The 23,225-nt window shown below is 40.2% G+C and overlaps 12 protein-coding genes across 12 annotated transcripts; 4 read left to right on the top strand and 8 right to left on the bottom strand.

The window, feature by feature from the left end:
• Positions 1-357: 357 nt before the first annotated feature.
• On the bottom strand, positions 358-2,319 carry C5L36_0D06320 (uncharacterized protein; the record flags this gene model as incomplete). The annotated part of the gene is made up of 1 exon (XM_029467522.1): positions 358-2,319. The coding sequence occupies one exon, from the start codon at positions 2,317-2,319 to the stop codon at positions 358-360; it is 1,962 nt and encodes a 653-aa protein (XP_029323382.1).
• Positions 2,320-2,500: 181 nt separating this feature from the next.
• Positions 2,501-4,084, top strand: C5L36_0D06310 (uncharacterized protein; the record flags this gene model as incomplete). Its single annotated transcript, XM_029467521.1, has 1 exon — positions 2,501-4,084. One exon carries the CDS (start codon positions 2,501-2,503, stop codon positions 4,082-4,084), a length of 1,584 nt encoding a protein of 527 aa, XP_029323381.1.
• Positions 4,085-4,353: 269 nt separating this feature from the next.
• On the top strand, positions 4,354-6,822 carry C5L36_0D06300 (uncharacterized protein; the record flags this gene model as incomplete). The annotated part of the gene is made up of 1 exon (XM_029467520.1): positions 4,354-6,822. The coding sequence occupies one exon, from the start codon at positions 4,354-4,356 to the stop codon at positions 6,820-6,822; it is 2,469 nt and encodes an 822-aa protein (XP_029323380.1).
• Positions 6,823-6,938: 116 nt separating this feature from the next.
• Positions 6,939-10,346, bottom strand: C5L36_0D06290 (uncharacterized protein; the record flags this gene model as incomplete). The annotated part of the gene is made up of 1 exon (XM_029467519.1): positions 6,939-10,346. One exon carries the CDS (start codon positions 10,344-10,346, stop codon positions 6,939-6,941), a length of 3,408 nt encoding a protein of 1,135 aa, XP_029323379.1.
• A 599-nt stretch (positions 10,347-10,945) lies between these two features.
• C5L36_0D06280 (uncharacterized protein) lies at positions 10,946-12,691 on the bottom strand (the record flags this gene model as incomplete). The annotated part of the gene is made up of 1 exon (XM_029467518.1): positions 10,946-12,691. The coding sequence occupies one exon, from the start codon at positions 12,689-12,691 to the stop codon at positions 10,946-10,948; it is 1,746 nt and encodes a 581-aa protein (XP_029323378.1).
• A 263-nt stretch (positions 12,692-12,954) lies between these two features.
• On the bottom strand, positions 12,955-14,376 carry C5L36_0D06270 (uncharacterized protein; the record flags this gene model as incomplete). Its single annotated transcript, XM_029467517.1, has 1 exon — positions 12,955-14,376. One exon carries the CDS (start codon positions 14,374-14,376, stop codon positions 12,955-12,957), a length of 1,422 nt encoding a protein of 473 aa, XP_029323377.1.
• Positions 14,377-14,809: 433 nt separating this feature from the next.
• On the bottom strand, positions 14,810-15,628 carry C5L36_0D06260 (uncharacterized protein; the record flags this gene model as incomplete). The annotated part of the gene is made up of 1 exon (XM_029467516.1): positions 14,810-15,628. The coding sequence occupies one exon, from the start codon at positions 15,626-15,628 to the stop codon at positions 14,810-14,812; it is 819 nt and encodes a 272-aa protein (XP_029323376.1).
• Positions 15,629-17,768: 2,140 nt separating this feature from the next.
• C5L36_0D06250 (uncharacterized protein) lies at positions 17,769-18,605 on the top strand (the record flags this gene model as incomplete). The annotated part of the gene is made up of 1 exon (XM_029467515.1): positions 17,769-18,605. The coding sequence occupies one exon, from the start codon at positions 17,769-17,771 to the stop codon at positions 18,603-18,605; it is 837 nt and encodes a 278-aa protein (XP_029323375.1).
• A 380-nt stretch (positions 18,606-18,985) lies between these two features.
• On the bottom strand, positions 18,986-19,702 carry C5L36_0D06240 (uncharacterized protein; the record flags this gene model as incomplete). The annotated part of the gene is made up of 1 exon (XM_029467514.1): positions 18,986-19,702. One exon carries the CDS (start codon positions 19,700-19,702, stop codon positions 18,986-18,988), a length of 717 nt encoding a protein of 238 aa, XP_029323374.1.
• A 588-nt stretch (positions 19,703-20,290) lies between these two features.
• On the top strand, positions 20,291-20,986 carry C5L36_0D06230 (uncharacterized protein; the record flags this gene model as incomplete). Its single annotated transcript, XM_029467513.1, has 1 exon — positions 20,291-20,986. One exon carries the CDS (start codon positions 20,291-20,293, stop codon positions 20,984-20,986), a length of 696 nt encoding a protein of 231 aa, XP_029323373.1.
• A 147-nt stretch (positions 20,987-21,133) lies between these two features.
• Positions 21,134-21,730, bottom strand: C5L36_0D06220 (uncharacterized protein; the record flags this gene model as incomplete). Its single annotated transcript, XM_029467512.1, has 1 exon — positions 21,134-21,730. The coding sequence occupies one exon, from the start codon at positions 21,728-21,730 to the stop codon at positions 21,134-21,136; it is 597 nt and encodes a 198-aa protein (XP_029323372.1).
• Positions 21,731-22,212: 482 nt separating this feature from the next.
• On the bottom strand, positions 22,213-23,037 carry C5L36_0D06210 (uncharacterized protein; the record flags this gene model as incomplete). Its single annotated transcript, XM_029467511.1, has 1 exon — positions 22,213-23,037. The coding sequence occupies one exon, from the start codon at positions 23,035-23,037 to the stop codon at positions 22,213-22,215; it is 825 nt and encodes a 274-aa protein (XP_029323371.1).
• Between the last annotated feature and the right edge of the window lie 188 nt (positions 23,038-23,225).

The raw sequence follows: 23,225 nt of genomic DNA, 5'->3' as shown, positions 1-23,225 counted from the left end.
CGTGCTGCGACAGCCTTTCTTGTTGCTTCCCACAATTACTTTGAACAGCTTATGAATACGAGTGAAAATACAGGGAATCCATCCATTCCAAAGATTTTGCATATTGAGCCCCATGGCAGGCTTTGCTATACAGTTTGCCTCCCCATTTAAACTTTGACTTAGAGGTACTTACATTGGAGAAACTCACCATGGTCTATTAAAACTTATATTTATTCAAACTTAAAAGAAAATATGATCAAAAAAGTCACGTGATGTATTCTAAAAGAAACCATTCGGGTATTTCGCTTATTTCTGGATCGGCTACCGGGTAGTGATTGTTTTCCTTGTTGTTGTCTATGTATGTATTCTATATAAACTCTATAAAGTCTTGAGTGCCTTCTCCAACAGTTTCTTTTCGTTTAGCGTTGCTACAATGAGCATGGTCCTTACAGACAATGGATCTGCCTTCTTTAAGTGTCTTTTCATTTCTCCGCTTCTGGTCTTGCCGTCCCCAGTACTCGACAGTCTGCCATCGATCCATGACCGTAACAACTTTTTGGACTCCATGGTGGCCTTAGAGTTGACCAAGAGCTCTTTTATTGTAGACCCATCACATTCCTCATCCCCAATCATCTTTTCAAATTCTGCCGTGGACATGGTAAACAACTTCGAAACTGCAACTAACTGAGCATTGGCACGACCTGGATGTTCAATTCTGCAATTAAATAACCAACTTTCTTCTTCTTCTTCTTCTTCTTCTTCTTCTTTTTCTTCTTCTTCTTCCTCTTCCTCATTCCTCCCATCATCACCTTCCTCAGAGTCGGCATCACTACCCCCTCTCTCATCTCTTTGGGCATCTTCCTCATCTGCCCTTTCCTGCTCCCTTAGAAGTAGCCATCCCATACACCCCCACCAATCTATACGTTCTTCTAACTCTTGATGGCTCTTACGGTACTCAACAATTTGAGGCCCTAGACAGATGCTGTCATATGGGTTATCCTCCACGGCAAATCCATATTTGACCAACAATACAGAATTTGGTAATTCCCCATAGGTATTGAAAACTTCTTTATTTTTGAAAATTTTCCTTTCAAGTACTATGTCACAACACTCATCCGGATTTAGATAGAGTTCCTTTAATTCAAACTCTTCCTCACTGTCCATATCACTGTCTCTTTCCTCTTCTTCTTCAGCCTTTTCTCTTTCCTCCTCCTCTTTTAACTCCGTTTCGATTTTTGCCACATAATCCATTGTAATTTCCTCTAATTCTTCAACTTCTTCATCAGACTCGTATGTTGGTGTTTCACTCTTAAAACTTCCATCAAATTCCTCCAATTTAGAAAAATCATCACCCGGTTCTTCCTCTTTGGATTTATCATCGGACTCTTGATACTCTACAGACCCGTCCATCGCCTCATCTTCATCGTAGTTCTCAACATCTTCCCATCCTTCTTCTTCATATTCTCCCTCACTATCCGGAGGACCAAAGTCTTCATGTCCGCATCCATCGTCTTTTCCACAGAATGGACAGACATCACCCATTGCTACAAAGTGAACATGTTCATTACCAAACGGATCATGGTTGAACAGATCCGCTCCAGGCACTAAACCCAACTCGATATAATTATCAATTTCAAAGGCTCTCGACGCAACAGCCATTGTGATTGCTGCAAATTCTTCAAATTGTGAGTTATCTTTCAATACAGATGGTATCGGTAATCCAGCTTCCTTGTGTACCTTATTGGCAAATTTTTGGGAAACTTCAAAATGGCTCTTCAAATCTTGAGGATCCAATCCACCCATAAACTCAACTTCTGTCCCTTTTAGAATTGCCTTTTCCTTATCCGCATACAAGCACAGCGGAACAATTAGATCACCCTTGGAGTTCTTGTAGTTGATTGTCTCAATATATGTGAACCAAGGTGATCTCTCACCCAATTGCCGTTCGTATATAAATGCAAGCACTAACCCATACATAGCCCCAAGTTTCTCCTCATATATTAAATTTGAGATCGCACAAGTTTGAGCAGACAAAACCATGGATTTGTGGACCCTTAATAGCAAATTGGATTCATCATCGTCAAGTTCTTTCGGTACAGGAGCCTGACTCCTTAAAGCAAATACACCAATACCATTGGATATCGGGGACTTTTTAATTGTTAGAAGTTCATGGTTGAAATAGGATTTGTTAGCTGGATCTTGAAACCATTCCAAGAGTTGCTCCCCATTCACTGTAGTGGCCATAGTTGGTTGTTTCTTGTTCCTATACAGGTAAAAACAAACGTGTCTTTTACAATCTATTCGACAGGTGAAAAATTTTCTGTAATGAGATATAGACATTACTCAAAATATGCCGAGCCTCCATTATTTGCTAGATTTTTTTTTTTTCCCGTATTCTCAGACTTTCTCACTCTAGGAAAAAATTCAACGGCAACAGAGGCCTTGATTATTTCGAACAAGTACTTTGTGGTTTAAACTGGTGGGAAAGCAACACATAGAGACGGCAATCACACAAGCATCCATGCAGGCACCAGTTGTATTCTTAAATACTTCCACACAGAGACAGTCTGGTAGAGAGGCACAAATCCAAAACATCACCGCGGCAAAGGCTGTTGCCGATATCATCAGGTCATGTCTAGGTCCAAAGGCAATGTTGAAGATGTTACTCGATCCAATGGGAGGTATAGTACTAACCAACGATGGTCATGCGATTCTAAGAGAAATCGATGTTGCGCATCCTGCAGCAAAATCTATGATTGAGCTATCGAGGACACAAGATGAAGAAGTTGGTGATGGTACTACATCCGTCATTATCTTAGCAGGTGAAATATTGGCCCAGACATATCCATATATCGAGAAGAACATCCATCCGGTTGTCATTATTCAGGCCTTGAAGCAAGCGCTATCCGATGCTCTGGAAATAATTCACAAAATATCAATTCCAATTGATTTAGACAATGATGAAAAAGTGATCAAGTTAATATCTGCTTCAATCGGTACTAAATATATCTCCAAATGGTCCGAAAAAATGTGTAAATTATCCTTGAAGGCTGTTAGAAACGTTCTTGTTCAAGACGGAGATTATAAGGAAATAGACATAAAGAGGTACGTTAGAGTTGAAAAGATCCCTGGTGGGGAAATAGAAGACTCTATGGTTTTAGATGGTATTTTGTTGAATAAGGATGTTGTTCATCCTAAAATGAAGAGACACATAGAGAACCCAAGAATCATATTACTTGACTGTCCATTGGAATATAAGAAGGGCGAGTCTCAAACTAATGTCGAAATTACTAACGAAAAGGACTGGAATAGATTATTGGAAATCGAGGAAGAGCAAGTCAAGTTAATGTGTGAAAATATCCTACAATTCAAACCGGATTTGGTTATAACAGAAAAAGGTGTAAGTGATTTGGCTCAACATTATCTATTAAAAGGCGGTTGTACTGCTTTAAGAAGAGTCAAGAAGTCAGACAACAATAGAATTGCAAGAGCAACAGGCGCCACTATTGTGAATAGAGTCGAGGATTTGAAAGAGTCTGATGTTGGTAATGATTGTGGATTATTCGAGGTCAAGCTTATTGGTGACGAATATTTTACTTTCCTTGTTCAATGTAAAAACCCAAAAGCATGTACTGTTCTATTAAGAGGTCCATCAAAGGATATTTTAAATGAAATTGAAAGGAATTTGCAGGATGCAATGGCGGTCACCAGGAATGTTTTCTTCGAACCTTCTTTATCTCCAGGTGGTGGTGCAACTGAAATGGCCGTCTCTGTTGGCTTGTCAGAGAAGTCAAAGAAAATTGAAGGTGTTCAGCAATGGCCATATCAAGCTGTTGCTGATGCTTTTGAGGTTATTCCTAGAACATTAATTCAAAATTGTGGAGGCAACCCCATCAGAGTGTTATCCCAATTGAGAGCTAAACACGCCAATGGCGAATTCACATGGGGTATTGATGGTGATGCTGGTAAGGTTGTTGATATGAATCAGTACGGCATTTGGGAACCAGAGGTTATCAAGCAACAGAGTGCCAAGACTGCAATTGAAAGTGCCTGTATGCTTCTACGTGTAGATGATATTGTCAGTGGAGTACGTCAGCAAAATTAGGGGCATATGTTAGTATAGTCAATCCATAGTTTATATAATGTTTATACTTCTGTTCGGTCCTTTTATGACTGTGCCATTTTAGTTCATACTGTAAATGGTAAGCATCAAAATTCGGAAGTTAATTTCATGATTTTCATCTTTGCTCGTTTCATTTCATTTCATTTTTTTTTCCAGTATGCATCAAATTTATAGTTGCCAATAAGTAAGGTTTCACATACCTGTAAACAAGGAATTGATTTTAAAGACATTCCCAAGCGGAGAGAACAGTCATGGAAACACATCAGGCTAGTTTCCAGTTTCCTGCGGGAACACCAATGTCGTTTTCTCAGTCCCAAAATGGGGTAAGCGGACACGCAGTACAGGGCCATCCTAATCAGAACCACCTTGATCTGTCACACTCTGGCTCAAGCACACAAACCGGCGTTCCCCTGAGAGCACGGAGTTTTAGTGAGACACAGAGGTCTTCTTCTAGAGCCGAAAAGCGTATGGGAAGGTTATTTCGGCAAAATACTACTTCTGCGGCCAGTAGTGCCTCAAACGCTCGTGGTACTGCTTCGTCAACAACACCGACAAATGGAAATGCATTGAGTGTTTCAAGTTCAGCGCTAGCTTCTAACCAGTCGACACAGACAAGCACACCAATATTGAGTAGCCAAGATTTCCACCATGAGTCTCATGCTAGTATAAGTGATGCCGTGTTGACTCAGGTAATCAAGGAAGAAGTTGATTATGAGGCACCGAACTCAAACATTGGACATTCAAACTCTTCATCAATATCTTCTCAATTTGGATCTCAAACATCCTCATCTACAGCTCACTCCGTATCTTCAGCTCATGCTAATGGAAATGCAAGCTTGAGTGCTAGTAACGTGAGTAGTGTTAATAGGAAATATTCTCAATCAAGTGCTATAAATGGCCGACTACAGACAATCTCTTCACCAGATTCTATGTTTAATCCCACCACAAGCAATCAATCCACGTCGCTTCAGCCTTTGATTGCGACTTCTTCTGTTGGTGTCACCCATTCTTCTCAAGAAGAACTATCCAAGTTAAACCAGAGAAGTTTTTCAAACAAATTATCAACTCTAGCTGAAGATTCCGACGATGACCAATTGGAAAAGCTATTTAGATTGTCAAAGAAATTTGCTCAGCTTCATAGAGAATTTACATCTGTGACAGGCTCTTTAAACTTGGATATAAGTGCCCCTACCAAGAACTTTAACATCTTTTTAAGTGTTCTTCAAAACGTTGAGAATAAACTAAATACCCAAACTGAACTTCACAATGAAAGCGTTGAGATTCATTTAAAATATCCACTTGCAAACTCAATGATGGATTTGAAGAAGTGGATTGAAAATCTTAGACTGTTGATAAAGTCTACAGACCTAAATATTTCTGATTTTCAAATAAGATTGACCTACTACACATTATTTTCGATCTTTGTTGAATTATCGAATATCTGTCAACTGATTGTACCGTTACCAAATAAACTGAAAACCCATTTCAACCCAAATTTTACCCCATCGTTCTCTCATAATCCACTGTCAACAAGAAGTAATACAATAAGTTCCACGGACGGTAAAAACAAGCCTACGTCAACTACTTTGGTTAGAGCTCCACAAAGCAACCAACAATCGGCACCAAGGCAACCACCTCTAAGGATAAACAAGCTGGATCGGCAGGATTCTGATGCAAGTAATGGTAGCTCGCATGATTCAACATTGATAAACTCTGCCACTGAGGACGATAAGCTATTTGATTTGATCAACCATACTATCCAAGCATCACAGGCCGTTTTTAGTCAGATGAACAATGCTATAGCCAAAGGGGCCTTAATGATTGCAGAAAATTCTAATACCAACGAAAATACCGATGAAACCAATGAATTGAATTCAATTGCATATAAAGTCAAAGATTTAACGAACCAGTGTCTAACTTTGATGGAGAGAGCTAAAAAAGTGAAGGCCTGTCTTAACTTAGCGAAGAATACCACTAGCACACAAACACAAGGGAATGAGTTGCACAAGACTATTTATGAGCAAACCAACCTCTTCTTGAAATCTATTATCAGCATTCTTGCTGCTACAAAGGGTGCAATAGATGATATTCCTACATTGAATGAAGTTAGATCATCCTTATCAATCTTGACCCGTGCAACCAAAGAGTTGACTATTAAGTTAGAGACGAGCCATTTGAAGCAGTCAGTTTTAAGTAGTAATCCATCTTCTACTTCATTAATTGATCAACCAAAATTATCGTCGATTCCCTCGATGGGAAATTTTTCGCTTGAGCATCAACAGCAACAACAACAGGGAAACATACAATCACCTTTGCTCAGTCAACGAAATACTAAGCTCAAACAGATACTGGAGCAAAATGAGAGTGTACCGAATAGTAATCTTTTAAATCCAAAGAGACCCAATAATCACATGAATCTTGAAATAAATACAACAAATCTCCAAGGTCCGGATACCTTTATGCAACAAACACCTTTGTCGGTGACTACACCATTGATTGCTTCCATTGGTCCTGCTGTTGCGAGTGCTGTTTTGCCAATTCAATCTCCATTGAAGACATCGTCTAATCATCCAGCCACATTTCAGCAGTCTATAGATGAAAACGTGAATAATAATCAGAATGCCACCACCCCTTCTAATCGTTATGATGAGCAGGGAACTTCTAATAGTATTAATACAGAGTACAATCCTTTCGATCGCATTATTCCTAGAGGTTCATGATTTTGATGGTCGAATATGCCTTTGGCAGGTATTATTAGTACATATATATACAATCTATATCCGGATATAAAAAACGATAAAACATGAAATAAACAAGACATTTCTGCAGCAATTGTTTATACGGAGACAGAAACTCTTTCATAGTCATTTCTTCTGAATGCACCTCTAATCCTCCGCCAAACACGTGAGAATATTGGAATAGACTTATGTTTATAATTTCGATTCACAATAAATGATTCAGTCGACAATTCTGTAACTTCACCACGGGTATCAGCCATACCGTCATTCCAACCGAGATTAGTTGTGTTTTTCCATTCAATAGACTCGTTGACTTTTTTCTTTAGTTTTTCCATGCTCCATCTGTTTAGAGTTAGTGAGTTGATAATAACAGAAGTAGAAGAGCATGCCATCGCCGCACTTGCAAACATTGGATGCATAGTAACGTTAAATGGAATAAGCAAAAATCCCATGGCAATTGGCAGCATAATCATATTGTAAATTACTGCAAGAAGAAAATTCAGTTTGATAGTATTGAAAGTGGACCTCGATATATCCAAACTAGCATATACACCAAATAAACCGATACGAGAATTACCAACACTATCATTTGAGGAAGTTAGTAGAACAATATCAGCAGCACTCATTGCAATATCAGTACCCGTCGAGATCGCAATACCGAGATCAGATTGTACTAAGGCAGGTGCATCATTTATACCGTCACCGACAAATGCAACCTTTAGACCTTTATTTTCTTGCAAACTCTTTATATACTCTAGTTTTTCTTCAGGAGTCGCCTCAGCAAAGATGTTATTAGATGGTATATTCAATAACCCCCCAACGTATGAAGCAGTCTCAGCAGCATCACCTGTAACTATCCCCACAGAATAACCGCATTTAATGAAGGTTTCAATTGTATGCTTTGACTCTGGGTTTAATGTATCTAGTAATTCCACGTAACCAATATAGGCATCATCAATCAGAATGTGACAGAAGGAGCTGATATTTTTACGAAATGCCAGTTTCTCAATGGTCTCATCGTATTTTCCTTTATTTACGATTTTGAAAGCATCCATTAATCTAGAATTACCCATTCTGACGTTGATATCTTTACCAGTCGCTGGATTAACTACTACTGCCGTGATACCTTTACCAATCAAGCTTTCAACTAATTTTAGTTCAAATTGAGAAGCCTGTTTGCCCGCCAGTTCGTCCAACGAACTTTTCACCAAAGCTTTTGCCAAAGGATGCTCACTGTTTAACTCAACAGCGTTTATTAGTGACCAAATAAAAGTCTCCTTATGTTCATAGTCTCCATAAAACTCGAAAGAGTTGATTTCCATTACGCCTTTGGTCAATGTACCAGTTTTATCAAAAATAACAGCATCAATATCATTTGCTTTTTCCAAAACTTCACCTCCTTTGATCAAAACTCCGTTACGTGCACCGACACCAGTACCAACCATCACAGCTGTAGGTGCTGCTAGGCCTAGAGCACATGGACAGGCGACTACAATTACCGAGATTGCAATTTGTAAAATTTTAAAGAATTCCACCTTATCGCCGTCTAAGTTTTTCAGCATTTTGGGGACTTTGTCGATTGAAACAATTTTGGTATAGCAGCTCCAAAATATTAAGGTCATCAAGGAAAAAATCAAAATAGATGGAACAAAAATAGAGGCGATGTAGTCCGCAAATCTTTGTATTGGAGCGGTTGAAGTCTGTGCATCTTTCACCAGCTTAACTATTTGTTGCAATTGAGTTTGTTCTCCGACCTCAGTAACTTTCATGTAAATAGTCGATGTGATATTAACCGAGCCTCCAATCATAGGTGAGCCGACGTGTTTGGTAACTGGTGAAGATTCACCAGTTAAGAACGACTCATCCATTTCCGAAGAGCCAAATATACATTCACCATCTGAAGGCACCTTTGAGCCAGGCAACACAACAGCAATATCGCCACGTTGTAATAAATCGACACTTACCTGTATTTGATTGACTGCAGATGCATCAAATCCACCCTTTTCATTTGTTTTGAAAAGGTGAGGATCTTCCAAAATAATACAAGTCGTAGGAGTTAAAGACAATAATTTGGATAAGGCAGTAGAAGTATTACCCTTAGCCTTACTTTCGACCCATTTACCCAAACTAATGAAGATTAACAACATCGCCGATGTATCAAAGAGAACATTGGGATATACTTTCCTAAAGAAACCATTCATAATACTGAAAACAGAATAAAAGTAAACAATTGAAGTGGAAACGCATATAAGGACATCCATGTTTCCACTACCATGCTTTAATGATTTGTAACTATTTATGTAAAACTGTTTGCCAAGAATAAATTGGACATAAGAACTCAGTGTCCATTGTACCAATATATCAACATATACTCCGTCAATTAATTCTAGAAAATTAGCCCCCCAGTGATTTGGTTGTCTGATAACTGGAGTAATGCGTGCAGCCAAAATTATTGGAATACCAAAGAGCAATAGTTTAAGGAAAATAGATCTCCAGTATTTTACTTCCTTTATTTTAGCAAGTAGATCTATTTGAGATGTTGTGTCTAATTTGTTGGATATAATAGCATCAAAACCCAAATCAGTTAGCACCTTGAGAATAGCTCTCACACCAATAACATTTGAATTGTATTCGATTTTGACCTCTGCCGACAGTGAGCTGATATCACAATCCAAAATACCGTCTAGTTCTAAGACTGCATTTTTGATTTTGGTTACATCTTCTTCATCTTTAATTCCATAAACATGTAAACAACAAGTTAGAATGTCATTTACGATATCAGGATGATATCGACTAGCATTCATCTCAGTGACCTGAATAATAGAAGCATCGAAACCAGCATCTGCAATTGATTCAAGCAATAGATCAACTTTGACAGAATCATCATGAATTACGGTTGCCATTTCAGTCATTAGGGAAACATTAACGAATTCAACGCCCTGTATGCTTTTCAGGACATTAGTAATTGAATTGACACAAGCAGAGCACGTCATTCCTTCAATGGTCAATTCTGTTTTCAATTTGATTGCAGGTGCTGGAATTTGCTCAGATGACATCAGTTTAGCTTCGAAACCAAGGTCCTCGATTTCATCAACTAATTTATTTGGTGAAATCTTACCATGAAGGATCGTAGCTTCTCCAGCTAATAGTGAAACATCGATCTTCCGAACACCTTCTAGTTGTTTGATAGAGTTGACAATAGTATTTGAGCAGTTAGCGCATGTCATTCCTTCGATGTGGATACGAGTTCTCAAATAATTTCTCTCACTTGATTCTTTTGCTTCGTCTATTATTGAAGATATAAACGATGGCTCAAAGCCGAGATCGTCAATTGCATTTTTGAGTTGCGAAACAGTTACTGTTTCATCATGATGTATTACAGCTTCTTCCGTTAATAGTGAAACATGTGCAGATTTTACACCACTTATTTTTTCTATTTCTTTAGTGATGGTGTTTGAACATGCTGAACAGGTCATCCCAGTTATATTGAACTTTGTCGTTATCATAGCGATGGAAATAAGTTGGGAATATTATATAGGGAGTTAGTAAGTGAGAAATGAAGCAAGAAATTAAATAAATAAACTATGTACTTTATCTTGAAGTATCTATGTTTTTTTTTCTATAGCTGAACTGTTAGGGTTTTCAAACAATTAAAATTTATAATGTGAGTTTTAGCTTCTTCCTAATGCCCCATAAACCACCGAAATACAATTGGTTCGGAGTATGCAGGTTGTAAAATTTTAGAGCTTCGAAAAAACGTTTCCTAAATTCAATCCGTTCTTTTTTCTTTTTCTTCCTTAGGACGAGTGGATACGAGGAGAAAGAAAGTATACTAATGGTCTGTCTTGGGAATGAAAACTTTCGATACCCAGGGAGGACTTTGTCTATGATAATATAGGTTTCGTTTGCAGTAGAGGAAACGGATATAGATACATGGACAATTAACAAAAAACTTTAGTCATCCTATTTTGGCCAGTTGTGAACGTACAAATAAAGTTTAGTCGCTGGGAGAGAGCGATATCTCCGGAACACTCCGAAGAGGAGACGGCAGGAAGAGCAACTATAAATTGTTAAATGTATACAAGAATAGAACACCAAGACAATCTTATCTCTTCACGCTGGTATGGAGAGTATTTTCCCTAATGATAGATATTGCCACAAGACCAAAAATAGAGGTGATAAGGGCAAACACAAATGTCCACCAAACACTGAGGTTATAGCAATAAACCATTATACTTCTTGTCCACTCAGGTGCCTTCGGAGATCTGATGTAATTAGCATCATGTAATGCAATTTCAATAATTTTTGCCAATTTGTAATCACTCAAATCATCCGGTTTTGAAGCTGTCAATTTATCAACCAAAAGTTTGGATAGTGTGGTTGTGAAGATAAAGGACGAAAATGTAGTACCTAAGGTTGAGCCCATACTTCTGAATGCATATTGGATGGATGTCACAGAGGATTGATATTCAAGTGGGACGGCAGCTATAAGCGATAGTAAGGTAACTGTCAACATAGAAGCATAAGCACCAACGGCTACTGTATTTAACATATATTGCTCAAACGTTGTAGGTGTTTGACCTGGGTATGTTCTAAATAACAGAAAAATCAAACTAAGTACACCTAGCGAATTGACAATAATGGAGAACTTTAAGTACTTACCACTCCACTTCATGTAAACACCACTTCCGATGGAAGATAGAGAAGCAACAACAATATTTGGAACCAGTCTAAGACCAACACCATCTGATTTGATGCCTAATACCGTCGATAAATAGACTGGGAAATAATACATGATAATGTAGGAATACATTGTACCAAACCAATTGGCTAGCGAAGAGCCAAGAACCGATCTGTTTCTCATGAGTTCCATTGGAATGATTGCGAATGGGTGGCTATTTTCTACTTGATATAAATGGTAAAGTCCAAATCCTAAAATGGAAAGCAGTACCACATAGTACCAATGATTTTCAAAATTAGAGCTTGCCATTGTAATAAGAACGAACAAATTTGATGCAATCAAAAAGATTCCCTTTACATCAACTTTTTTCATTTTCTGTGATAGTGAAATATTTAAGCTATCAATTTCATGGGGCAATGTTGGGATATTAAAGAAGAAAACAATAATGAGGAAACACACAATACCAATTGGAACTTGACACCAGAATGCGACTCTCCATCCCCATCTTTGGGAGATCCAACCACCGCACGTGCCACCTACAGCAGAACCAAGTGCAAAGAATATGTTACCCAAGCCTTGGTAAACCCCCCTGTTTCTTAATGGGATCAAATCGCTTGTAATGATTGTCGAGAGAGTGTTTAATCCAGCTGCAAAACCAGATAAGAATCTACCTGAAGAAAACGACCAAACAGAAGTGGCTGTTGCACATTGGACACAACCTATTGTGAAAACAACAATACAAACCAGTAGACAGGGTTTCCTACCGAAAATATCGCTTAGCTTGCCCAAGGGTTGAACAATAGAGGTGGAAAAGAGATACGCTGTTGCGATCCACGAAATATAGGGGATGGCATTCATGTCAGATGCAATGTCCGTCATCAATGTCGATAAGATGGTGGAATCCAAAGACGCAAGAAACACCAAGAAGTACATTGGAATCAGAACTGCCACTGTCTGATTGAAGGGCAATAGGTAACCATCATTGGGATCAAGCGGTATCTCTTCGTTGGTTAGAGTGTCGTTGTTGCTTGAAAGTGTGGCTTGGGTAGTAGTTTCATTGATGGAACCATAAGATTCAATGATTTCTTCAGTGATTAGACCAGCTAGAGAAGTGGAAGTATCATCCATCACATCCGCATAGGGACTCTTTACAGGTTTGAGTGGAGCCATTGCTTGATGAACGGTGCAAAAGAAGCAAAAAGGTGTGGTGTGCTGTGTATACTTTGAAGAGATGCAGTGTAGAAAACTTTATATTTCCAGTAGCTAATCAACAGTTTGATCGATTTGGGAATTTGAATGTCGGCCGAGAATTAAGAAATTGATAAAATTAGTTTTAGATTACAAAAAAAAAAAAAATACAGGCAACTACAACAAAATTGGTACATTTTATAACTTTTATTTCTGTTTTTTTTTTTGGTTATATCCAACCACAGTTATACATTAGAAGACTGGGGTTCAGTTTCAGGGGTTTGGGAGACGGCCGACATTGAAGCCAATCTTCTCTCCTCTTTCTTTTTTCTTCTCCTTTCCTCCTCCATGGCTTTCCTCTGCTTTTCTTCTTGTAGATGATCTGCAATTGTGAATTCATCGCTCCAATGATGGTCGGGCTTGATTGAGAAATCAAAATTGGAAACCCACCATTTAGATAGCCTTTTCGTGCATGCCGACGAAAATTCGGGTTTGGAGAGAATTATTAGGATGATTTTCGACAATCCTGTGGATTTGACAATAGACTTGGATAAATCTGCATTCAGAAGCGGCGAAATTAGTTCTTCTATTTGTTTGTTTAGATCTTTATAATTGGGCTGGACTTGCTCGACATCTTCGGCTTTAACTTCACTTTCATTGTGTTGTTGATGAGCATCGTCGACATTGGTTCCCGTCACCTCGACACTTGTGTTGCTGGCGTTATCAGCACCATTGGCCTCATTTGGCACAACAGCTTCTTCCTCCATTTCACCAGGTTGTTGCTTCCTCAACGGGAAGATAAGGGTCTGTAATTCCATCCGCAGATCATGACACCACTGTGACATTTCTTGGACTTCGGTGGTTAGAGCAGACGAATGCGGAATGACAGAGAAGTCGACGTTGAAATCTGGAGGTTGCTTTGACGATAAATCATCGACAATAGCTGGTGGTTCCACAGTCTGTTCTTCTTCTTCTTCTTCTTCTTCTTCCTCTTCCTCTTCCTCTTCTTCTTCCTCTTCTTCCTCCTCCAAGTCTTCATCTTCCGGTTCGACATATTCCACATCCTCATCATCTACAATCTGCTCCTCCTCTGTGAATTCAGGAGTCGACGTCTCCTCTGTAACTTTCGTAGCTCTTCCAGATCTTCTTCTCTTGGTCTCCCGTCCAAGGTCCTTGTCCTGATCCTTGTCCTTGTCTTTTCCCTTCCCCTTCCCCTTCCCCTTTCCAGTTTGCTTACTTCCATTATTATTTTTCCGCTTACGCCCCCCCTTATTGTCCAGGCCATCTTCGAAAACGTCCTCAGCATCCTCCACAACAGGTTTTGGTTCACCCCAAGACCCCCATTTCAAAAACTCGTCCACGGGGACTTCCTTGACTTTCTCAAACGCTTCCACGATTCTCTTCTTTCTCCTACCGCCGTGGTCCTGCAGTAGGAACGCCTCGACCATGTCGAGGGATAGAGGCTTTAGATTCGTAAGTTTGGTCCATGAATATTGGTCGTCGAAGTAGAACTTCACACAGACATCGTTCTTTAAATAGGCGTCTATTTGCCTTTGATATCTCGATGAGGATAGTTTTGCAGGTATGGATTCGATAGGGACAATGATGGCCGGCCAGTCGGGGAAACCTTTGATTTTGGCAAGGACCAATTGCTTTGGCTCGAACATGTTAGTAAGGAATGGTAGAGCGAGGTGTGTTACAATATGAACAGTAGAAGAATACACCTATTTGACATTAAAACCAACATTGTGTATAACTTGGAAAGTTGTACATATCATAGACGAGAAAATGCACCAAAGTCAAGAAGAAGAAATACGCGTTTTTTTTTTCTTTCCATTGATTGTGCATTGACCAACGAGATGGACAGTAAGTGTAGAATAGTTTGTCGATAGAGATGCAAAGAGATGCGGTAAACCAGAATAGAGGAAACTATAACAAGGTACAATATACGAGATTGAACTATAACAGGGTAAATCGTAATAAGTCAAATTTAAATAAGATAAGTTTAAAATAAGTTAAACTATAGTAATGATTAAAATGTCGACAAAATGTAATCCAAAGGAAAAAATGGGAAACTAGACTAAACAAAGAAAATCAATTTTAAGCATGATAGTTAAACCAATGGACAGCGTCAGCAAAAGCCTTCTCTGCAGCGTATCTAACGGATTTGACAGACAAGTCGCCTCTGACAGCAAAGCCATGACTGACTCCACCAAACAAATCCACTTGGTAATGAATATCCAAATCTTTTAAAATCATTTCTGATTTTGCCCTGAGTTCCGGGGTGAAGATTGTATCTATCTCTGCAGCTGAAATCAACAATGGTTTCTTCACCTGTTTGAGTTCTTCCTCATCGACAAAGGATGGATGAGCAATAGCACCGACATTAAAGATGCCTGATTCGGTCATATGATGGACCAAGTATTTAGCCCCAAAACAGTATCCTATACCGGCAAAGAACTTTGCCTTTATAAAGGTGGACTTAAAGGGAGACAAGAAATCTGCAATACATTTTTTGGTCTTCTCCACTGGATGGTTGGCGAAAAAAGTTTCGAAATCGGAGTTATTGGCAGACACTGGGTCATTGAATAAAATGTCCGGAACAATGACGGGATAGCCCAGCATGTCTGCAAAGTTGTCTGCAATGAGTTTAGTGTTGAGTAAGTCCAGGCCGAAAACGTCGGTGAAAATAACCAGGTATTTCTCCTCTTGGGTGGTGTAGTTGTCGGAGACATAACATCTTAAAGAATGGATGGTTTCAAAGTGGCCCTTGGCAGTGCCCTCTTGGAAAGTGACCTTTGCACAGCAGTCTGAAGGAGGTAGGGAAGCCATTACAGGATGGTGAAGTTGGTCTATATATATACAGATAAAGTTGATTATAAGAAGTGATAAGAAACAGTTACTATTTATTAACAACATTTCTATTAAAAGGTATTTTAATTCAACTATAAAATCGATGGATGGTGCTAATTATATTTTCTCTACTGAAACAATGTGCGTTTTTACAATATGCGTTTTTCTCCATGCCGCGAATTTGGAATCTCATAGAAGGAAACAGAACAAAAAAAACAAAACAAAACAAAAAACAGAACAAAAAAAAAAACAAAAAACAGAACAAAAAAAAAAAAAAACAAAAAACAGAACAAAAAAAAAAAACAAAAAACAGAACAAAAAAAACAAAACAAAAAACGCGCGCCACACACGCGCCACAAATCACGTGACCAATCACGTGATTTGCTAGAAGTTAAAAACAAAAACAAGTTATTTCCGTGGAATTGCCACGTCGTCTGCGGCGTTTCTCTACCGCAGACGACGTGTGTTTATCTTTTCCCCGATGCGGCGCGTGTTTTTTTTTTCTTGGGCCTGGAGCCGCCGTATCCGCAGAGACGGACAACCGCTTTCTTGCAGCCACGGCGGATACGGCGGCTGTTTAAGGAGAACCCCTGTTCTTATTGGCGGAACAGAAGCGGCTAGTTCTCTTTGAGGAATACAAGTAGGAAAGAGTATCCAATGAGGAACAAGGGTGGCTATACAACAACATTTCTAGGTACCAATATCGCCAATGCAAACATCATTAATGCCAATTCTAGGAGGGTAATAGATACCAATGATAGTAATAGACACCAATGATAGTAATAGACACCAATGATAGTAATAGACACCAATGATAGTAAAACAACAACAACTCAGTATGTGCTTTCGGTAATTGGGCGGAACTTCTTCTCCCGTTACAAAGGACACGTTAAATTCACGCAAACATAGAAACGTCCGACGCTGTTTCTACGGAGAAAGTGGGGGGGGGAAGGGAAGGGAAGATCCGTACAGCGTTTGTCATTGGGCAAACACCTCCCTCCCCTTCTCCTCCGAACCCTCTACGGCGAGACACTGCGCAACGTGCATTTTTCCCATACACACATTATCGGTCGCTCCGATTCGGTCTCTGGAACCGTCTCTGAGTCGCATTGTCTCTCTTGTCGTCTCGTTGTCTCTCTTGTATTGGATTCTGTGGTTACTGTGGTTAGTCTGGTTACTGTGGTTAGTCTGGTTACTGTGGTTACTCTCTCGTGAGATTCTGTGGTATATCTTTACACCTCTTTGCACTTGATGTTTTTCTTTTAGAATTGCATAATATGGTCTAAACTGTTCCCCCCCTCCTCCTCCTCCTTGCCTTTCTTCCAAGAAACTCGTATATCAACTATCCACTAACAATGTTCCCAGCCGGTGTTATTGTCGTCTTTTGTCTTCTCTTTGTCATTGGTGTCACCATCTTCTCTCTCTTTATGGTGAAGAAGTTCAAGCACTGAGCTAGCCATCAGAATGGCCTGTGCAGTCTCTTGTCAAACAAGGTTGTTTAAGAGACCTTGAAGGCTTTTAGACTGTTTGTGTCCCTGATGGAGAAACAAATAATAAAAAATATAAAAACATAAAAACACCTCTGGTACTTCACACGCTCAATTGGTCAATTACATATACAATAAAAACACTCTTGTCTTTACAAGGGGCAAAAAAAAACAAACAAACTACATCTACATTTTAAAACTTAATATCTAATTGTATAGCTGTCGTTTATATCTTTAATTTACTCTAATTAGCTACACTATACTATACTATACTATACAATACAATAAAATTGGCTGCTTCTGGAAATGAACTTCACTATTTTCAGTTGTCCATTAAATCTCGCATTTGTTTTCCTCTCAAAACGTGCTGTGCCGCTTCACAGAAAAAAAAAAAATTTAAAAACAAACGGTTACACAGCCCGAGCCCGCTTACGTAATATCTTTTTTAGAATAATTTGGAAAAATCACAAACGCACACCCGTGCACCATCCAAAATGGTAGGTGGAAAAATCACAATTTTGTGTTTTACTCGACGTCTCAGGTTCTTTTCGTAAGTTCGCTGTTTATAATGAGAATGGCCATGTTGGTGACGAAAAGGGAAGTGCTCTTGCCTAATTGGCACTCTCAAGTTGTATCACATCCGTATCTGGCACAGGGGGGTAAACAAAATATTTGTCAGTGAATAGTATATTATACCATAACGGCACACCTTTATCACAATGTCTGGAATTCCTCAACAACAACACGAAGTGGCGCAGCCGGTTGCGCAACCCCAGGCGCAAGTTGCTCAACAAGTCAATGACAACAACGAAAACAACAATGAAAACAACAACAATGGTAATGGTAATGGTAATAGTAACGAAATCAACAATAGCAGGAACAACACCACTAATAGTGAACAGGCGAATGTTCAAATGACTCCTTCTGCGGACAACGATGAGGCGTCCGATGAAGACACCAAGGCTCCAAAGCGGGAACGTAGGAAGATTGAGATCAAGTTCATCCAAGACAAGTCCAGGAGACACATCACCTTCTCCAAACGTAAGGCTGGAATTATGAAGAAGGCCTACGAATTGTCCGTCTTGACAGGAACCCAGGTCTTGCTTTTGGTGGTGTCAGAAACTGGCTTGGTGTATACCTTCACCACTCCTAAACTGCAACCTCTAGTCACAAAGGCAGAAGGTAAAAACTTAATTCAGGCATGTCTTAATGCCAGTGACGATCAAGGCCAGGATGACGATGAGACCCAGAACCACGATGACGCTCAAGCACACGCTCATGCTCAAGCCCAGGCTGCAGCACAAGCCCAGGCTGCAGCTCACGCTCAAGCACAAGCACAAGCCCAGGCACAAGCACAAGCACAGGCCGTTGCACAAGTACAAGCACAAGCAGCTCAAGTTCACGCCCAATCGGTTCCTCAGGGCGCAGTTCCACCTTATCAGCAACCGCAGGATATGCACTATCCAAACCAACAGGGTTATCCGACCAACATGAATAGCGGTTATCTGCAAAACGATCAACAGAGTTATAGTTACAACGATTCAAACTTCCAGTAATTTGCTATAGTGAACCACTGCCCACTATGGCAACCACAAACGGAAAAAAAAGATCAACAAAGAGTAAAGTAAAACTGCAACTACAACTAAAATCCTAATCACAATTACAATTACAATTACAATTACAATTACAATTACAATTACAATTACAATTACAATTACAATTACAATTACAATTACAACCATCATCATCACTGCTACTATCGACCTTAAAACACCACACGTATTCAACACACGTCGAAAAAGACCCTTTCATCGTGGCCTCTTTCATTGTGCCGTTTTTGTTTCCCTCTCTTCTTTTCTTGACTAGTTTTTCTCTATGATTCTTCTACTTGTACTTTAAATAAAATAATTGTCTTCTCTACAAACTTCTACAAAACCTACAGGACAAATTTGTAGACAATCTCCCGCAACCGCTTGTTGCCATTGTCGTCCATTCCATCCTCTAATAGCTGGCTTCTCTCAACAATATCGTTGAAATGCTCCCTATCAATCTCGGCCTCTTGCAGCTTCTTCTTACTCATCTCAAGTACCAAGTCACTCGTAAACTCAGGATGGCCCTGGAATGTCAACACATTCTCAACCGTGATACCCTGTATACCACATTTCTCGGTGCTTCCAACAAACCTCTCACTATCCCCAGTGACAATGTCTTGGTGAATCATCGAAATGGTATATTCGTCAAAATCAACACCAAGCTTCCTCTGGTCCTCCTCGCTTAGCTGCACCGTGTGGTTGCCCAACTCCCAGCCGAGCGGGTTCACTGCTGTCTTGAATCCCATCGAACGGGCAATTATCTGATGACCATAGCAGATACCCAAAATCTTCACATTCTGAGAGCAGGCATCTCTGATGAACTCAATCAGTTTGTCGTTGAACGGCGTCTCCTCATACGAGTCTTTTTTCGATCCTGTTAGATAAACCAATCCATACTCTAGAGGATCAGGAAGCTCGCCATCCACAATGTATTCAAACTTGTCAAACTCAATGGCCTCCCCCATGTCTTGGAAAGTTTTCCTTAAAAAGTTTGCACCCATATCGGCAAAATCAAATCCTGAATACCGTGTTTCATCCAATAGCACCAACGCAACTTTCATCTTTGTCTATCCAAAAATACCACAAGGCAATACCCAAGAACAACAGATACTCCAATAATCAAGGAAATAGTATACTTTCCAGTTATAAACTACTGATAAGAATTCACAATTTCCAGGAAATTAATCGACACCAGCCATTTAGATAGCGACTCTTGCCAATTTTGAATATCAAAACAATAGACCATTATGGAGGGGGGGGGGGGCTCTATACGTCCTATTCCATTCTCATACCTTTCGCATTATAAAAGAAATTCAATTGATGTGTATAGACTTACTAAACCATAAACAGAAACAAGCATTTGATAGAGAACTTGTTTGGAGTTGGGGCAATTTGGAAGAACACCTTCAAACCTGATCTTCAATAGCCACTTTGTTCAGATATCCGATAGATCACGCTATAGAATGGGAAATCAGTCATTGTTACATTTCTCGCTCTTATAAATAGACAAGGTTGTTCATCAAATCTGGAAATGCTGTCTACACCAACAGACAGCAAGACCTATACCTATTTATTAGTTGATCTCTACACAAACAACTCAACGAGGTTTAGCAACATCCAAGGAGAGAGAGAAAAAAAATAGTACCAAGATGAACTTAGATTTGCCAGAAGAAGCACAGGAGAAATTGGTGTTTGCACCAGAGACATACCAGTATACACTAGCCACACTGAATGAGGACGAACTGGACAAGTCGCCCATCGAGCAGTTCCATAAATGGTTTGAACAAGCATGTGCCTCCAAAGAGCCTATTCCCGAGTCCACAGTGCTAAGTACATGCCGATTACCCTCGGGCCGGGTGTCGTCCCGTGTTGTTTTGTTGAAGGAGTTGGACAAGCGTGGGTTCTTGATCTTCTCTAATTGGGACACTTCCAAGAAGGAGATGGATTTCCAGAGCAACAAATATGCTAGCTTGAACTTCTTTTGGAAGCAGTCCCAGAGACAGGTGCGTGTTGAAGGTATAATGGAGAAGCTCTCCCACGAGGAAAGCCAAGAATACTACCAAGTCAGACCTAGGGGCTCAAAGATCGGCGCATGGTCGAGTCCACAATCACAAGTGATCAAAGGCCGAGAAGAGCTGGAACAGCTAGTCTCCAAGAGAGAAGTGGAGTTCAAGGATTTGAAGGATGATGAAATCAGGTGTCCACCAAAGTGGGGTGGTATTAGAATCGTACCTTTAGAAATTGAGTTTTGGCAAGGAAGAAACAGTAGATTGCATGATAGATTGACCTTTAGAAGGGAGAGTATCGATGATAGCCAATGGGAAGTCGTTAGGCTGGCTCCATAAAACACTTGTGTTCAAATAAAGCTATACAGGGGAAAAGCAAGATAGTTTCTTGAATGTATACACTATATACAATCAAGTTCACGCATATAAAATTTAGCAAGCTATGTATTTATTTATACATATATATCAATATGGACTTGATGCCACTCAAAACTTGGAAACAACCTTTGCAAATTCCACGCCTTGGGTCTTGGCAACCTTTAATTCTAGCTCACTTGGTTTACGAGAACCGTCGGAGCCCGCAATGGTACCTGCCCCCCAAGGAGAGCCACCGTGGACTTCGTTTAAGTTGGTCAGCTCGCCAAAGACTTCCTTGTAACCCAATGGCACATAAATCATACCGTGATGGGCAATGGTTGAAATCATTGAGACTGCAGTCATCTCGTTACCACCACCGGTACCGGTGGAGATGAAGACACCTGCAGGCTTATGGTAGAGGGCACCACTAGCCCATAATCCGCCGGTGGAGTCAATGAAGGCCTTCATCTGTGCAGGCATGGAACCAAATCTGGTTGGCACACCAAACAAAATACCGTCTGCCTTGGTCAAGTCTTCAATTGTGGCAATTGGGTAGTCTGGCTTTGCTGGAGCATACATTTTCTGTAACACCTCTTCAGGTAAAGTCTCCTTGACCTGGTAGATGGTTGCATTATTGCCGGTGGATTCGATACCTTCCTTGACAGCTTCAGCCAAGGTGGCCACATGGTGGTACATGGAGTAGATGACAATTGCGATATTGGCCATTTTTATTTGTACTTCTTTTGCGTCGGTGGTTGTCTCTTTTCCTTGTAGAGTCTTCTAACTGGATATGCTAGTGTGTCTCTGCTGATTGGAGGTGATGAAAGGGAAAGTTCCAAGACTCTGTGGCAGAAACTGCATTTTATATGTGTGAAGATGGTTGTGGACAGAAATTTGCACAATCCGCACCTCGGAGTTATCTGATTTCTCAGCTTAGTAAGATGAATAATATGAATAAAGCAGGTGAAGACAATAGAAGAAACCGATGGAAGAGCCATTAATAAGGCCCGTGCAGGATGAATAAGACGGAAAACTCAGAGAGTTTGGTAGGAGGCGGTAACGAAAAGACACGTGCCAGAGATGACACTGTTGGTGGTTATTTGTGCGGGTTCATTGGTATCATGAGGATAGAAAACACTTTAAAGCGTACAAGCCAATCTAGAGATATATAGAGATACATAAACTTAGAGTAGACGACTGTAGATACTTCAGTCAAAAATCTTGGCAAGGAACCGTTTCAAGAAGTTCTTCTTCTTTCCCCTTTTCTCTGGTTCCTTGGTGGAATTACCGACCGATACAGCAACGGGTTTGGAAGTCTGCTTCAAAGGCTGATTTAAAGTTTGATTCTTGGCGCCAATTGGATCCACAACTTGACCCCCATCAACGGGGTTTCCGTCAGCGGTACTCGAGCTGGCTCTGCCAACGTCTTTTGTTCTTGTGAGTTTGTGAACGGCTCTACCAAACTCCGAGCCTTGCGCTCTGGCAACCTTTAGTTCAAGCTCACTAGGTTGTCTGGACCCATCGCTATTGGCAATAGTAGCAGCCCCCCATGCAGACCCGCCGTTGACATCTTCAACGTTTCTCAGATCTTCCATGGTCTCCTTGTAACCAAGAGGAACATAGAGCATGCCGTGATGTGCAAAAGTGGACAAGAGCGAGACAATGGTAGTCTCTTGGCCACCGCCTGTACCTGTTGATGTGAATACACCTGACGGCTTGTGATAGAGGGCACCGCTGGACCACACTCCGCCCATAGAGTCGATGAACTCCTTCAATTGTGAGGGGAAGGCGCCAAATCTGGTTGGCACACCAAAAAGAATACCATCTGCCTCGGTCAAGTCTTCAATTGTGGCAATTGGGTAGTCTGGCTTTGCTGGAGCATACATTTTCTGTAACACCTCTTCAGGCAAAGTCTCCTTGACCTGATAAATGGTTGCATTATTGCCGGTGGATTCGATACCTTCCTTGACAGCTTCAGCCAAGGTGGCCACATGGTGGTACATGGAATAGATGATAATTGCGATATTGGCCATGACAATTGTTTTAGCCGTGGAGAATATTCAGTAGCAAGTAAAGACACAGATGGACCTCTAATAAATGAAACACAAACAACAGTAGATACCACCAATAGTTTCTTCTCTCTGTTAGTTAGAAAAAAATGGGAATGATTTTATTGCAGTACCGGAATCAACTGGAGAGCATAGTGACAATGAGACACTTG

The sequence above is a fragment of the Pichia kudriavzevii genome, chromosome 4 (genome assembly GCF_003054445.1).
Source record: "Pichia kudriavzevii chromosome 4, complete sequence".
NCBI classification, from domain to species: domain Eukaryota; kingdom Fungi; phylum Ascomycota; class Pichiomycetes; order Pichiales; family Pichiaceae; genus Pichia; species Pichia kudriavzevii.
This window is presented reverse-complemented; position numbering and strand designations above follow the sequence as displayed.